Consider the following 17,503-nt stretch of genomic DNA (forward strand, 5'->3'; position numbering starts at 1 on the left):
CTCATTTATATTTTTTTTACCCGACGGAAAAACATACTTTTTACCACGAAGTGAATTTTGCATACAGTACTGTGAGAGGCCTGCAAAGAAACCGCAGAGTTCAAAGAAAGGCACGACAGCAGCATTTCTCAGTTTATTGAAATGTGGTACAAAAGAATCTGTGTTGTCCCTCATAAATCATCACATACAGGAAATATAATCATCTCTGTCACGTTCCAAAACTTTATCTTCTCATTCACAGTTTCGGTGCCTCTTGTTGGCGGTGCACATCGGTGATACACTTCAGTTCAAGGGAACATATAGCAGTCGCTTGAACTATGCAAAGCACTAGTTTTGACCTTTTTGTGTCATACGGAGGATCTGAAGCAAAAGCGCCTGAACTTCTTCATCCATCCGGCCCTGTTAAGTCATAAACAGTTACATAGGTATGAGCAACATAAGACTTTCCTGTAGATGTAAGGTCGGGTTATGGGTCTCACCTGCACAGCAGCTAATAGATGAGAACGATATACTGAAACGACAGCCTTGTGTTTGCGCTCCCAGTCCTGAGAACAAGAAAAAAAGAAAAACTTTAGATGTGTGTTATATATTTAAACATGCACACTTTTAAAAATAAAGGTTCTTTATTGGCAATCCATGGAATCTTTCCATTCCGCAAAAGGTTATCTATAGTGTTCTTCACGCTGAAAGTAGAATAGAATAGTTTCTTCTGCACAAAACGAAGGTTCCAAAAGGTGGCCTTCAGAGCAATGCCACAGAACTTATTCTTTAAAAATATTTAAAACAACCATTACTTTTTCATTGTGAAGAACATTTTTTTAAATCAGAAGAACATTTTTCCACTACAAAGAACCGTTTGTGAAAAGTTCCATAAATCTTAAAGGTTCCTCATGAAATGTCCATAAAGAATTCCTTTTTTTTGAGCGAGTAATTCTCAATAAGGCTGATAAAGCGAGGAGTGTTACATTCACCTGGAGTTGCTGTGTTAATGCGGTGACACGGTTCTGCAGTGCCAACTGCTGTCCAGGTATCCCTGAGGATGGTGGCGATGGAGAACGTGCCAATGGAGGAGTCAAAGCTCCCAGAGCCTCCTTCAGACGGAAAACCTCCTTAGACAACTCTGTGATCTGCAGGAAGATGGTAAGAAAGTGGAATGAAGAAATATCATAGATTTGAACATCATTCAGAGTGATTTGTGAGAATGGGCAGGTATAAAAGTATAAAGTTATTTTGATGAATTTATTGATGCAATTCTCTGATTGGGGGATATTTTTTCCCAGAATTATGGGTAGAAAGCTTTTATCGCACACTTTTTTATGGTTTATAAGTTGTTAAAAATCAATTCCCCTATTGAGAAAAACAAATGGGAGTTTTTACTTCCAGAACCCGTCTGCTGCAATGTATTAACAACTACTCTTCTATGGCCTCATGATAGTCAAGTGTCCATTAGATGTGCACTTCAAGTCTCACTGGAGGACATCCAAGTACTTCTTGCTTAAATTTTCATCAATACTTAGAATTCAGACATACTACAGTTTGTATAGTATGCAAGTAGGCATATTTGGATACAGCCCAATTTTTCCCCCATCACACCTTACGGTCCTTCTCCTTGATGAGCCCCTGCGAGTCTTGGATGTCCTGGTGCAGCTGTTGAATGTGGGTGGACTCGGCCTGAAGATCCGCCAGCTGCTTTTTAACTGCCTCCAGCTGGGATTCAGCCACCTGACGCTCGCTCTTATTAAATAAAGCCTCCCTCTGCACCTGGAACACCTGCGGAAGGATACTTTTTAAAATAAAACTTGGCTTGTTTTTAACATATTTGCAAATAGGTGTAGTGGAAACAGTCGAAACATCAAAGACAACACACACCTCGGTGCAAGTTTTCTCGTGCTTGCGTGCTAGATCGGCTAACTGGGCCATCACGGTGTTGATCTCAGCCTGTAAAGAGAGTCTCTGTGCCTCATGGTCTTCTTTGGACACCAGTCCTTGTTCTAAAGCTTTCTGCGATCGCAGCTCTTTCAGTTCTGTCTCTTTTTCACTCAGAGACTCCTGAGCCGCTCTTGCACTCTGCCGACTCTCCTCTAGAGAGCCCTCTAGTTCTGCCTAAAGTGAGGAAGAATCGAGTTCAGAAAGCATAGTTCAAGGATGTCCAAACTTGCTCCTGGAGGGTCAACATCCTGCTGAACTTAACTCCAACTTGCCCCAACATGCTACTTAACTAAGACTGGAGCTAAACTCGGCAGGAGAGTGGCCCTACAGGACCAGGACCACGAATCAGTTAAGTTACGTGCATTATGAATCATTTTGAATGATTCAGTTCCAAAGAACTATTCACAAATTGGACAATGCTACATTTTAGCATATTATATAATTTACCTTGACTTTATCATGTTCTTCCTTGCTAACTGAGTCTTTTTGCAAAGCCTGCAGCTCGGATTCTAGTCTGGCGAGCTCAGTTTGAGCTTGCTCACGCAGTGCTCGCTCTCCTTGCAGCTCTTTTTCTGTTTGCGCTAGCTGTTGGGCTATCGCGGACAGCGTCTCCTGGTGTTTCACCAGTGGTATTGCATCTCTCAGCTGTAATGCATCCTGAGCCCGGCTTTCTCTCTCAGCACACAGGCTGTCCAGAGCTTGTGCTGCCTCTTGCCTTGCAACTTCCAGCTCCTCCTGTATCGCCTCTAAAGTCCGTCCGCCCGGCGACAGGTGCAGGGAGTGCTCTGATTGGTCAAAAACCAGAGTTATATTTAAAGGCATGAATCAAATATATATATCGGAGAGTCTCAGAGGGACAACAGGTGCACTCACCAGATGCAATGGAAATCTCTGAGCTCTCGGACGGGTCCTCGTCATCCTCATCTTCGCCAATGTGAGATGGTGGGCGGAGCCTTTCCAGCTCCAGTAAGGCCTGGTTGAGTCGGGTAGCCACTTCGGCTCTTTCGTGAGCTAGCTGGTTAAGCTGAAGACCCAAAGTGACTTGAACCTCCTCAAACTTACCTCGAGGGACACTCTCCTTCAGAGCTCGTTCAAGTTCTTCCACCCGTCCCTGCAACCCATTCAGCGGTGCTCCCTTGCCCTCCTCGTGCCCTGCTGTCTTGCTTTGCTCCTGGGCTTTTTCCAGCTCTTCTACCCGCTTTTTAAGGCTAATGACTGTCTCCTCTCCCTCTTCTCCTTTCTCTCTATCCTGCAGAGCTGCCTCAAGTTCGGTCACTCTCTGTTTCAGCTGTTGGATGGTGTCATTGTCACCTTCACCAAGGCCCTCCCCATCTGTCTTTTTGCTGGCTAGCTCCACCTCCAACTCTTGCACCCTTGCTCTCAGCTGCTGGTTCTCCAGATTTATCCTTTCCTCAGGGGAATCGGAGCCCCCTTCAGGCTTCGTTCCTGCTTCCTCCACTGAATAGACCCCCAGACGCATCTGCTCTTTGAGTTCCTCTAACTCCACCTGGGCTTGAGCCAGCTGTTCCTTCAGAGCTTTTTGATCTTTCTCTTCAGATCTAGGGAAAACCGAAAACCGTTGGGAAAGCAAACATTTTAATTACTGGACCGGATTCAAATATAGTTTAGATTAGGTAATTTCCAGTTTCAACTCCAATAAATTCCTGGTCAATAGGGGTAAGAATCACCAGAGACTAATAATATCACAATACTTAAGCCATTAAATTATATTATCTATTGTCAATTTTTTTTTTCAACTGCAGAATATCAACCAAACCGAATGACCAACACTGTCTTCAAAAAACTGTTACATGCACCAGTATTGTTTTTGATTTTATTATTCAGAACCAAAAAAAATTATATTTAGAATTCAAAATAAAATACTCATACTAGAAGTTTGTGTATTTACACATTGTCACTACACAAATAAAGTGATACTATAATGTATAGATTAATTTGCTCAGTCCCAACTTGTTAATGGTTACATTTCCTAATTTTCACTTATATAGGTTTATTTTCTATTTAGGTGCCAGTTCCTATATCTATCAACAACTTTTTTTTTTATCAATCGTAAAATATGTTTTGCTAATTTTGAGTAAAAATACTTTACTATGTACATTTAGCTATTTTAGGCAGTATAGCTGAATTAGTGGAGTCAAGTTACAAATGGCAGTGCCCACTCTTACATTTAAAATAAGGCCGATAACATCCAATGAAGAAACAAGTAACATGCGATCATTGGCAATAAGCAAAAACTCAAAAAATAAAACAACAAAAAATACACCAAATCAATAGATATAGATGACATATAAAATAATTGCTATCTGAATTATATCAAGAAAAAGAATGCCAAAATATTAGTTTGATCTCCTTTTAACCACATTACCCAGGATCCTCTGCGATGCTTGAGGCTTCAGTCGAAGCCTGGGCTCTGGAGTATTTCTCCTGTAATTCCTCAAACTCCCTCCTTAAAGATTCATACTGAGTTGTGGGAACAAAATCTGGGCCCGAGCTCTGCATATCCGTGTCATCCTTCTCAAACATTTCCAGCATCTGCAGACCATAACACAATAGAGATTAAAAAAAAATGGCAATAACTAAGGTATTTATTGGTTTTCTTTTTAAAGACAGCACATGTAGTTGCCATATGTTGCCTCAGCCATTATCCTCATAGCGTTCTTTGATCTGTTTGTTTAACCCTGGACTTCAGTGAAAATACAACCCAGTTTCAGAGGACCTTCCCAAACATGGCTGATTTATATCAAATGTGCAGTTGTAAGTGATAAATTTGCTACAAACACTTTCTACTAAGCTCATATAAACAAGAAAACATGAGTTTGCTGCACATGTTCCCCAAACATTTTCCATAAGGTCTTTGTAAGTGGAATGTCATATTAGCACTTAACATATGTGCCATGCTATTTTTACCAGAATGCAGTACCACACTGATCTGATTAGTGCTATTATAATGTCAGCTGTGCTTTAGCTTTATAAATAAGCATTCTGAATACTAAGACCATGAATCACATGATTATAATTGGAAATTGTGTCAAAGTACAATCTCTATTTGGTTCATTTCAATATCTATAGGAAGCAAGGCAGCAATCTTCATGATGCTGAAGACACATAATTGTTTATGTAGTATTGTAAGGTTATATTGTAAGTTTAGGTATTGTTCTGAATATATAAATCGGACTGTCCTCTATCAGTATGCCAAATTTCATAATTTTTTACAATACATTTTTTTTGGCTGCCCTAGATTTCCAGAGCGGAAGAATCAGAAGAAGAGTTTATACATGCTTTTTAAGTTACATTTTTATTTTATTTTATTCTCATGAAAATAAATGTTTTTGATTTTGTTGACATGATGTTACAATTAAGCACATTAAATTCTCTTTGCGAATAGATTAGGTAATTGTCAAAATTGCATTGACGAGAATCACCACAGAGAATACAAAAATACAAAATTAAGGGGAATATTTTTCAGTGATGAGAACGACTATAGAGAATGCAAAAATATAAAATGAAAAACATCTACATCTGAGCTACACCTACAACATCAAAATATACTACTGCACGTGTTCCCATTTTTAAATCTCTAAAGCAGATACGGCTTCAAGAAGCAGGTCAGATGAAGTATGTGGTTAGTGCAAATTTATCTGAATAACCTTTAAGAAGCTGCTGAAAACACATCCAAACACAGACAATGAGGTCAGCGCTTTGTATGCGTGCGTGTGCGTGCCTGTGATTTAGCGCTTTGCTTGCATTCTGCACGTGTGTTTAAAGCAGAAAAACTCCACCTGCACTTTGAGAACCAGGTCGGCATTCTGGGAGGTCAGTTCCTCCACTTTTCTGCGAAGCTGCTCTACCATGGCAGGATTCTCTTGAAAGGTGCCCTCAGCCGGCGAATCGGCATCCAGACCTCGCGATTGCTTGGATAGTAACTTCTCTGCTCCTGATACATCATAAACAGAAATGTCCCAGTTAATCACTTTCAGTCCATTTTCCAGGTCTTCCACCCGCCTTTTGTGACAGGAAGTGTTCTCGGCACACCTGGGAAGTCCAGCATGTCATCCGAGTCCTCTGCGTCTTCAGAGTCACAGGTCACACCGCTCACCTGAGCTGCTCTCAACTCCTCCAGCTCGGCCAGCAGTCGGTCACGCTCTGCCTCAACCTCGCTCAGACGCTCTCTCAGAGAGTTTAGCTGCAGAACATTTTGACATTTAGTGTTAACTGCAACATGAAAAACACACATTTAAAGACATCCACAAAAAAATGTAATTCTGTCTTAACTTACTCACCCACAACTTGTTCCAAACTTGTATTCATTTCTTTATTCTCTTAAACACACAATTAGATAGTTAATGGTGGCCTTTCACTTATATAGTATGAAAAAAATGTATGAAGGTCAATGGCTGAAGCCAATAATTTTGGTTACCAAAATTCTTTTTGTCTTCAGCAGACAAAAGAAACTGATACAGGTTTGGAACAAGATCAGAATGAGTGAATGATGACAATTTTTCTTTTATGAAATGTCTTTAAGGCCCTATTTCTTGTTAGAGAAACCACACAACAAACACAAGTGTATCAGGGCCTTAAAGACATTAAAGAAAAATTGTCATTGAAAAAGTGCAGTACATATTTCAATATTCATCGAAGGACTTTTTTTCATCTCCTGGTTTTGACAAGTAAAGTGCCACTTTTCACTGAATTTTGACTGAGTTTCAAACCCCATTTTGTTCCCTTTCAGTGGAAATTGCTATTTAAAGGGCTAGTTTACCCCAAAATGAAAATTATGTCATAAATTATTCACCCTCGTCGTTCCAAACCTGTAAGTATTGATGACATCATAGATCCATCTGACCCTCCATAGAAAGCAACACAACTGAAAAGAACCAGGTCCAGAAACCTAGTAAAGACATCGATAAAACAGTCCTGGTGACATCAGTGGCTCAACTTCAGTTTTGCGATGCTAGGATTTTTTTTTTTTTTTTGCAATGAAAACAAAAAGAACAAATATTCTTCTCACCTTAGTTATGTCTTCCACCATTTTGGAGAGCAACCATATGCATGCTTTAGCGTTATTCGTTTTAATCAGGGAGAAGCACGAGCATGAACGTAATCTGCGGTTGTTTACACCTAGGGGAAACCACACATCTAAAATGGAAGACGTATCTCCAGGGAGAAGAATGCATTAGTAAATTGTTATTTTTGGTTTGTTTGCGCCAAAAAAAGTATTCTACTAGTGCTACAAAACTGAAGTGAAGCTATTGATGTCATATCCCGTTTTACAGATGTATTTACTACGTTTCTGGATCTGGAGCTTTCCAGTTGTGTTGTTGAATATGGAGGGTCAGATGGCTCTCAGATTTCATCAATAATATCTTCATTTGTGTTCCAAGGTCTTACGGCTTTGGAATGACACAAGGGTAATAATTAATGACAGAGGCGAACTAACCCTTTAAAGGGTGCATAACACACAGTTTCACCCAATCTCATATTAATCTTGCATCCTTCACATTTCCAAAAAAGTCTTAAGTTTTATCATATTTATAAAAGAAAAACAGAGATTCTCTCCAAAAAATAGCTGATCTTCTGGAGGCGCGCCGTCTGTGCAGCGCTAAAAGTTAAGAGCACTTGTGCCGACTGCCAACAAAAACACTTGTGAACTTGCTTCTGAAAAAACTGCTCATATAAGGAGTACCATTCTCAACTATGTCACGATGAACCACGATCGAAAAAAAAAAACTTGTAGAAACCCAGAAGTAAGACTTTTGGCACATAAATACTGTCATATGTCCAAATAGTTTTTTTAAACTTTGTCCATGCGTAGAATGAGAATCCAACTTTTTAACCGTTTCCTAACTCTGAATCCAGGGAAGTGCATGTTACCCCCCCTTTAAGCTTGTTATAGTTAAAGAAGTGCAGTACCTCTTCTAGGGCAGTGGTGGCGCTGCTCTGCTGCTGCTCCAGAACCTTGATTTTCTGCAGCAGGCGACCTCTCTCCAGCCTGAGCTTACGGATCTCTTCGAAGACTTCCTCATCCTCCACCTGACACACAAACACACATTGTAGAAATTGTGTTTGTTCGACTTTAAGCGGCGCTGCAGCAACCGATTGTGACCGTATGACGCCAAAGTACCACGAGAAAGACATATGAAAGACATCGGCCGTCAAACACCGTCGCCGTGATGTCATACGCCGATTGGTCTCTGCAGCGCCGCTTCAAGTTGATTATACCTATAGTCGCAACGCAGAAATAGCCACATGGAATTGCTTAATGTGGACATTATTACGATGTACTATGACTACTGACTATGGGTTGTGTTGGCCAAATTAGAGTTGCAATTCATTGTAAACAAAAAAGGTTTTTACATTGGCTGTCACTCACAAGGTTCTCAGATGGGGGAAGTTGGGTCCTGGGGGCCGGAGAAGGCGGGGCGGGGCTCTGTGAGTCAGGTGATTGGTTGGGGACAGGGGGAGGTGGCGTGCTTGAGGCGTCTGAAGAAGGGAGAGGGCCCTGCAGAATTGTTAAGCATAAGCCATGCATTTTTGACTAAAACAATGGATGTCATTGAAAACCATACTACCTCCCTATGGTCTCCGTAATAGGTTTTGGTTATAAAATTTTATGGAATTAAGTTATGGATTTCGGATGATTAAATCAAAAGGGCTATACACTTGATCAAACTGCAATGTGGACTAGTGACTGTGAATACATAAGAAAAAATAATGCTATTTTAAGATGAATAAAGTATGAATTAAAAAGAAAAATTAAAATTTGCGATAAAACTGATTTTATATTTTATATTTTTATAACTGATTTTAAAACTTTTATTTAGTCATTAACGTGGAATACAGAATTTGGGGGCAGAAAAAAACAGATTTCATAGGGCCCTATGTATGTGATAGTCTGTGTGTGAAAACTTGATGAATTTTCACAAAAGCCCTTCTATGCAAATGGTTCGGGTGTGTTTTATTTAAAATATTAATTTAGAATATCCCAAATTCATTAACATTAGAATAAAATGAAGAACAAATTTCTATTTATTGCGAATGTGTCGTGAATAAAGGCCATCGCAAATTTTCGCCCGAAATTGTTGCACATTACACTGTACTTCATAATTTTTTTAAGACATTCTCAGGAGTGCAAAAATATGAACAATCCAGTGCCATGCATTTAAGGGAATAGTTTGAACAAAATTAAAAACCTGTCATAACTCTTCAACGTTGAAACAGAGGAGTGTGATAATTTATCAAAACATTTGTGTTCCACAGAAAAAAAAAGACAACAGGTGCGTAGATGATGACAGATTTTAATTTTTTTGGGTGGACTATCCCTTTAAGACATTTTTAATGCTTTTCTTTTTATAGTTTCATGGGATTTGTGAATCCCATTGTACCTGAGAAGGAGATATAGGAGGAGGAGGGGCTTTCCTTTTGCGGGGTGTGGTTCCACTAGATGGGGGATTTTGAGGAGGAGGAGCCTGCTGGTGTGGGGGCGGAGTTTCAGCATGGACAAGTTAGAAAGCAAAGCAAAGCAGCAGCGTTAGTTAGATTTGTAACATGCATTTACTTCTTAAAGGTGAAGTTCATTCTCATGTGATGTGATGTGACGTGATGTTTTTCTTTTTACTTGCAGATACAACTATATGCAAAGATGTGGTCGAATTCATAGAATTCACACAGAAAGCAAAAAGCTCTATTGTTTATTATTAAAAGTGTAGCAACACATAAAGCACCACTCACGCAGAAATCTATCTCAGACTAAGCAGCTTTAAAATTTCCTCAAATCTGACCACAACTTAAGCGAGAATACTGGAGGATTGAAAACGATCTTTGTAGTCCCATATGCTGCCACTAGGGGTGCAAATCTTGCACACTTCACCTTTAAATCAAGCTGTCTGGATACCGCAGATACGCTACTCTCAGCTGAGTAATAAAATTGACTGTATTTGTAAAACATTGGTATTTTAGAGTAGCATAATCCATCCCTGACCATCCTCGAGGATTTTCTGTGGTTTTCGTTATTTGTATGCATGTGATAAAGTGTTTGGAGAGGCCGTTTCTTTCGACAATTACCTCCTCACTCGAACCCTCAGCAGCTGGGAATGCATGGGACAGAAATAAGAAACAGACAGCAGTGCGGTGAGACACACACACACACACACACATACACACACATCACTCCAAACACACTCTCAGAGCCACGTTCAAACACATAACTATATATAATCTTCCCATACCACCACAAGCTCACTGTTGCATTAAAAAGAGAGGCAACATGAAAGCAGACAGGCAGCACATTTATCACTCTGTCAGGTGGTACAACCACAAGGGCCCTTTATTAACACTGGGATCCATTTCTAAGTCAGTGCGACATATGTTTCCAATCAGCCTTTGTAACTCGAGTTAGCAAACTTCTCTTTGTTTTCATCCCCTGACCCAACGTAACATCTGCTTTTTAGTCTCTCCTCTCAGATTACGAGCGTATCCAAATGAAAATGTGGGCCAGATGGTCCCTCTCCCTCGAAGCAATTAAAGGTGAGGACGAGATGTGTGTGCTTACCTGTGGAAACGCCTACACTCTGCAGAAGCTGGGTGATGCTGTGGTTGCCGGCGGTAATGCTGTAGTGGGCGGAGTTGTGGCCCAGAGCATCGGTAAGGTGTGGGTCAGCTCCGCCTTTCAATATCACCTCTACAGTCTCCATGCTGTCACTCTCACAGGCCAACATCAATGCTGATCTGTCTCAAAAAACATTGCTGAACATCATATGAAATGGTACTTTTTTTGTTGTTAAAACAAAACGTTGTTAAACTGACTAGAAAAATAAAAATAATATATACATGTGTATATACATGTGTATATACATGTGTGTGTGTGTATATATATATATATATATATATATATATATATATATATATATACACACACACACACACACACACACACACACACACACATATATATATATACACACACATATATATGTACAAAAAAATTTACTGTAAAATTAAAATTGGTTTGTTAAATTTTTACAGTGAAATTAAATAAAATATAGAAAAATTATATAAAACCTATTTTATTTCAGCTAGTTGCTGAGGCAACATTTCTCATTTTTATCTAGTTTAATTCGATGTACTAAAATAGCTAATACTCCCATATATATATATATATTTTGGTGTACCTTTTATTTTTATATTATATTATATTTAAAATGTACCTTTGTAATTATTGTAGGTTTTGTTTTTCCTTCCTAAATATCTCTATTTAGAATTAATTGTTTTGTTTTGTTTTGCTAAGTTGAAATTATGTTTAATGTGTATATATTATTACGGCTGTATTTCAACTAACAAAAATGTTTTTAATAGTTTTAGTTCTCAATAACAGCACTCATTTTAACCAAATAAAAATCAAATAAATAAATAAAACCGTAGCTAATATTTAATGCAAATAAATGTAATAAAATTAATTACAATTTTTTACACTTCTATTGCACACAAGCTCATGTTCATAGTATATCCAACCTGCCCTGGTTGTCAAGTATATTAGGATTGGCTCCTCGTTCCAGAAGGAAGGCACAAAGTTCGACTCTGCTCATCTGGGCACCCAGATTCAACGGAGTTGACCCATCCTACGAGAAAACAGCAAGTTCAACCTTTAAAACTACATTTTCAACTCACTCTACTCGACATTTGGGAGGAAACTTCTTAGTGTCCCTACGGATACATGCATACTATAAAGAGTACATCTCAAAAGTCACTTTAGATAAAATATAAAAGTGCACAACTATAAATAATCTTCGTGTTTAATTGCACTTACTCCATCTTGAACATCAAGGTTGGCTTTGAAGTCCCACAGGATCTCGGTGCAGGACAAGCAGCCGCTTACAGCTGAACAAAGACAAAGACAGAATAAAATCTGGACCAACGACGGACTCGTGTTAACGTCCGAGTGCAACGTTTGAGTTTCTATTACCAGCATGGTGTAAAGACGTCCTCCCAAAACTGTCCGCAGCGTCAACAGGCATCCTCTCCTACAGAATAAACAATTATACGGCGCAGCTTCAGCATTAAACCAGCGTCGCCACTTTCTGAGACTCCTACCTGAAGAAGTCGCTTCAGACAATCTGACTGTCCATTCTTAGCAGCAAGATGGAGAGCATTAAACCCTACGGAGAGAAATGAATAAATCGCTTTGAGACCAATAAGCACTTCTATTAGTTAAACTAGTCAACCTTACCAGTGCCGTCTGTTACATTGATGTCCACCCCATGAGAGAGGATGATCTCCAGACAGTCCAGCCGTCCCCGAGAAGCACAAAGATGGAACCTGCGAACGCAGCTATTTTTTTTAAATCAAGCAATTAAATATATTTACAACAAGGCCGCGATAAGAGGTCCACTCACGCCGATTTGCCCTCCGAGTCCAGTTTGGACGGGGAGAGACCTTTCTTCACCAGCAGCGTGGCCACTTTTTCGGGATCATTCTGTTCGACAGCCTGCAACAATCTGTCGTCGGTCTTGCTCCAGTCCTGACTCTAAAAACACAGACACGCGTTACAACACACGCAACTTGTTTGACCGCAAACGCATCTCTTTTCGATATTACACTTTTTACCGAAATCTGCCGCACGACTATAAATCGTGAAATTATTCAAATAATAAAAAATATTTTCTTAATCAGTATTTTTTTTTTAAAACGAGATAAATTAACTTTTAAATGAACAAGACTGATTAATCGTCTTCCAAAAAATAAATAAATAATTAAAAATAAATAATTTAATTACATTTTTTTAAAAATGCAGAAAGAAAATGCACATATTTCAGGATGGAGCTGGTCGTGTCACGTTTTGAGATCGCATGACAAGCTGAATACAAATAGTATAATAAGTAAAATGTAATATAAATATGAACTGTGACTAGAACATTTCTGGAAGGATGTGTTGTCTCATGACCACTAGATGTCAGTGTATAAGACCAATGTCATATCATCCAAAGCTACAAAATATTTACAGATAGAGATATAGCACCTAATTTAGAATATGGTCCCATTACTAATTATTATTTTATAACCACATTCTCTCATTTTAGTCAAATTTCGATGGCGACGTACAAATTTGTTCCCTTTTTCAGGTACAGCCGTTTTATTGACTAGTTCCCTAACATAACATATTAACTTTTAACTTGTATTACCTTTGTTTTTATCAAATCGCAACCACATTGTAAAAATCCGTTCCCTTGTTTTAGTTAAATTATGAACATGTTTTACTAAGTCGTTCACTCAAGTTAAATTGCTAACACACTGAACAAATTCGTTCATTTTATTTAAATTGTGACCATGTTGTACGAATTCTATTATCATTTATTAAAACATGCTCAGGATTTAACCAAGTATTGCTTTAAGTTAAACCGTAAATAATTCAATGTCTTGTTTTAGTTACATTGCAACCACGTTAAATTACAACTTGTACTAATGTGTTGCCATCTTTTAATTAAGCTGTGAACATGCACTGTACAAATTCGTTCCCTCATGTTATTTAAATCGTCCATTACCTTGTCCTAGTTCATTAGTGAACATGTTTTACTAACTCATGAGCACGTTTACAAATTCATTTTCTCTTTAGTTACCCTGTAAGTCCTTTGGTCCTAATTGTGACCACACTGTACAATTTCTGTTTTGTTTTATTCAGGAACTGAATCCCGAGGCGCACGAAATCTGGTGCGGACCAGACCTCTGCTTTCATGTTTATGTTAAATTGTGACATTTTACTAATTCGTTAGCTCTCTTTAGTCAAACCAGGCCCATGCTGCACAGTCTTGCCAGTTAAATCGTGACCGAACTAAACAGTAACTATGCTGTACAAATCTGCTCCCTTCTTTTAGTTAAACTGTGACCACATTAAATCACGACTATGCTGTAAAAAAAATGTCTTCCCTTGCTTTAGTTCAAATTTGACTACGTTAAATGTACCTAAAACAAACAACTGAATATGTTACAGGAACAAATTTTCCATTTTTTTTGCTTATGTTTTCTTGCCGCTGAGTGTATCCTGTTTTAAGGTTACTATTGACGTTTTTACTAAACAAAAGAAGCACAGCGTCTCCATGCGTCCTGTGCACCCTCGCAAGGAGGGGCGGCACGTACCGTAATCACGCCGTAACACATGCAGAAGCTTTTCATTGGGCTAAAGATGACATGAGGATCCATGAAGCTCGGAGGACGCGTGAAACCCCCGCTTCCCTCCACGACCCATCCGAGCCACGAGCTCTCAACGAACACTTTCGACAAAAAGTGCTCCAAAGAGCTCCTCGCGCGACCAGAGCTCTCACAAAACAGCCAAGGTGACGACTTTGCGTCCGATCTGTCCGCAGCACGAAGGCCTAAACGCTACGTGACTCCGACTATACATCAGATTGCTGAAATCTGTCCTGCAAATGCAGCTCTGTCGTGCGCGACTCTCGCTATGCCGTCCTGTTCTGCTGTCTGCGGAGATATACGACACACACTGCAGTCACTGCCTGGCACACACACACACACACACACACACACACCTCCCTGTCCCGTCGTCCTTCTTTTTTACTCTCTATCCCAATTCTGTCTCACTTCTCTGCAGCCGCCACACACTTCACCGTCCGCATTGTTCCCCACGTCTCACGGCTAATCGTTCTCTGATCCCAAAGCTACTGTATTAGCATCAGGGGGTGAGAAGTCAGCAAACAACAATAACACACGGTCAGCAATTAGACTAAATGGAGGTATAAAAATACACACAGTTTTCGGGTTCTGCAACCCCTCCCTGGTGTGTCACTTTTAAGCTAAGTCAGTCTGATTGAGTCACTTCCTGTGATGCCGTACAGATGCTGTAGAATAACAATATTGTGGTTTTTAGTCAATGTCTGCATCTCCTAAAACTAGCTTTTTTAAGTTTTCTTGTTATGAATACTGATGACTTGGCATGGCAGTATTTCTGTCTGATGAAATGCTTCTTTACTTTTAGAGAAGAGCTGGGCCGGTTGGTTAAAATATTTTACTTCTGTAATGTGACATGTTTTGACTTCAACATAAACAGATAAACAATATTCAGCAGTAAACAAATGCAGGCCATGATTTGATTTTAAATCTCATGAAGGATTTGACTGGATCATGACAACTAAAAATGACATTTGTTTTAATTAAATTGAATTTTATTTAGATAAAAAGAGAGACAGTGAGAGAGAGAGAGGACTAAAGAAAATTTTAAGAAAAAAATTTAAATGACTAAAGCATACAACAAAATTACAAAAAAGTTGAAAATATAAAAATATTTATGAATCATGTTTATTTAAAAATTATATAGTTTCAGTGTGTGTGTGTGTACTAAAATTAAACTCTGTTATCATTACTGTGACTTGCAAAAATATTTGCAGATTTATATTTATTTATTTATTTTTATATAATACAAACACTGCTTCATTTTGTACCTACTGTGAAACACCACTTTTATATGTTTATATTTTCTATTTATATATTATTCTTGTATATATATATATATATATATATATATATATATATATATATATATATATATATATATATATATACACACACATACATATATATATAATACTATGATTGAATGTTTCATATTTTTCTCTAAAATATAAGTTATGATTTTTTTAAAGAAGTTATAAAATAGTTTTAGAAGTTTTATTTGTTTCCCCCTCACTTATTCAGACAAATAAATCTTTTCAAAGATAATTTTCTATGACTTTGTGACCCCACCGACAGCAGACAGTAGGTGGACATCTAACCCAGACGTGAGGTTTGGTTAGAATAATAACAAAGAGAAAACAGCTCACTTTCTCTCCCCTACAGTGGCTCGTCTATCTGTCCATCCCAGCATAACCTCAGACGGGGGAAAACACAAGCCTCATTCAGAACACCCTCCACCCCGTCGCCTTCACACAGCGGGCTCAGACCCAATAACATAATGAGTTATGAATATTAGTGAAGATGAAGGACCGTAAAAGCATCCAACTATGAAGAGCGCAGAATACATCATGTATATATAGAGTCTGTGAGTGAGTGAATGAATGCGTTTCAATAATTGAACACTAGTAGAGGTGTCCGCTTACCGGTGCCGTCTGCAGGCTGGCCTGCTCTTCTACTGCTAAAACACGCTTGCTCATACAAAGCAACAAGTCCCCAAAATACTCAAGATACCCAACAACCTACATACTAACATTATATAGCCTAAAACAAACCCACTGGCTCGTGTGAAGACTAACACACTCATTAGCATGTGACAGGTTCTTACCTCTGACTTCTTGAACTTTGCTTTCAATGTTTTCATCTTGTTTGCTCATAAGCTGTAATGAATAAAACACATTTTATGCACACTGGGAAATTAAAATATGTATACTGTTTCACCAACACATGCCTTATAACGTGCGAATGAAAAACTGAAGTTCATGCGATTAATGCGTTCAGTAGGTCTGAAAGCTTTTCCTCGTTGATCATGCTGTATTATCGTTTATTTTGAACGTTCATTCATGCTCTGAGACCATGCTTGATGGAGACTCAACACTAGAAGTCATATGAATAGGGAAGCTTTGTACAGGAGGCATTAAATAACACAGGATAAATGCAAAAAAAATGACTTACATTCAGTGTTTGATGGCAGTCTTTGGCTTTTCTCAGGTCTGCTCTGTGGTTGTCCCGTGGTGGGATGCCCTGACGTAATTTGCAGAATACACGCCTGTTGGACTTAGCTGACCGGGCACGAAATCCGACCAATCAGCGGCGAGGGGCGGGCAGTAGCGTTTTGATTGACAGATCCGCGCACCGCACGTTTCCAACGTCAGGTGTCATGTGCGCTTCGCCGAGACGCGCCTTTTTTCTCATATAAAGCGGTGGTAAATAATACAATAAGAGGGCGACTTTAATATAAATTATTTAAGATTTAAAATTCTAAAAATAAATATAAGCCAATCGGATAAAAGTGTAAAAGCCTAACAGCCAATCAGAGCGCGCTTCACCTTGACGTTGCGGTCAAACAAAAAAAAAAACCTCTTGCGGCAGATAAGGCAATTTTTTTTAGCTGGTAAGTGTAATGCTACGTTTTATTTCACAGTTTACCCACCAGTTGTATTATCAGTTATATATCGCAAATAAATGCAATTGTGTGAGTACTGTAAGATATATGTGTTTAAAATACATCTTAAAATGAGTGCGGTGGCTGTGCACGTGGACATGTGTGGCATATATGTGGCATATATCAGATTTGATAATACATATGAGCGGCCACTTGGGGGCGATAAATACTAAGCGCATGTTCAGACTGGCTCTTCAAACATTGTGACAGTACAAGAATCCAGTGTATATATGCAATATATTTTTTGTTATAATGTAAAACACGTTACATTATGTATCATAAATATACAACAACTTGAATTGTATAATGAGTTGCAATTCATGTATGTATATATATATGTGTGTGTGTGTGTGTTGTATATGTATGTGTGTGTGAGTATATATATATATATATATATATATATATATATATATATATATATATATATATATATATATA

At 38.6% G+C, this 17,503-nt stretch overlaps 2 protein-coding genes across 7 annotated transcripts in view; both read right to left on the reverse strand.

Moving 5' to 3' along the window:
• LOC122327734 (CUGBP Elav-like family member 5) overlaps positions 1–17,503 on the reverse strand; it is a 1,183,696-nt gene that overhangs the window by 782,750 nt on the left and 383,443 nt on the right. The gene's annotated exons all lie outside the window — the stretch shown is intronic.
• On the reverse strand, positions 112–16,279 carry ankrd24 (ankyrin repeat domain 24). Of its 4 annotated transcripts, none has more exons than XM_043223250.1 (22): positions 16,229–16,279; positions 12,339–12,469; positions 12,173–12,261; positions 12,037–12,101; positions 11,909–11,966; positions 11,753–11,823; positions 11,458–11,564; positions 10,499–10,674; positions 10,012–10,034; positions 9,333–9,419; positions 8,321–8,449; positions 7,861–7,980; positions 5,983–6,133; positions 5,730–5,884; positions 4,316–4,482; positions 2,803–3,488; positions 2,377–2,714; positions 1,870–2,103; positions 1,594–1,770; positions 972–1,127; positions 480–545; positions 112–399 (listed from the first exon to the last, which is right to left on the reverse strand). In XM_043223250.1, exons 1-22 carry the CDS (start codon positions 16,262–16,264, stop codon positions 328–330), a joined length of 3,294 nt encoding a protein of 1,097 aa, XP_043079185.1. In that variant the 5' UTR covers positions 16,265–16,279; the 3' UTR covers positions 112–327. The 4 variants fall into 4 exon arrangements, with proteins under 4 accessions (XP_043079185.1, XP_043079184.1, XP_043079183.1 ...); XM_043223249.1 differs by lacking the exon at positions 16,229–16,279 and adding an exon at positions 14,077–14,208 and having other exon boundaries at positions 9,333–9,416; XM_043223248.1 differs by lacking the exon at positions 16,229–16,279 and adding an exon at positions 14,077–14,208.

This window comes from Puntigrus tetrazona, chromosome 22 (genome assembly GCF_018831695.1).
Source record: "Puntigrus tetrazona isolate hp1 chromosome 22, ASM1883169v1, whole genome shotgun sequence".
NCBI classification, from domain to species: Eukaryota; Metazoa; Chordata; class Actinopteri; order Cypriniformes; family Cyprinidae; genus Puntigrus; species Puntigrus tetrazona.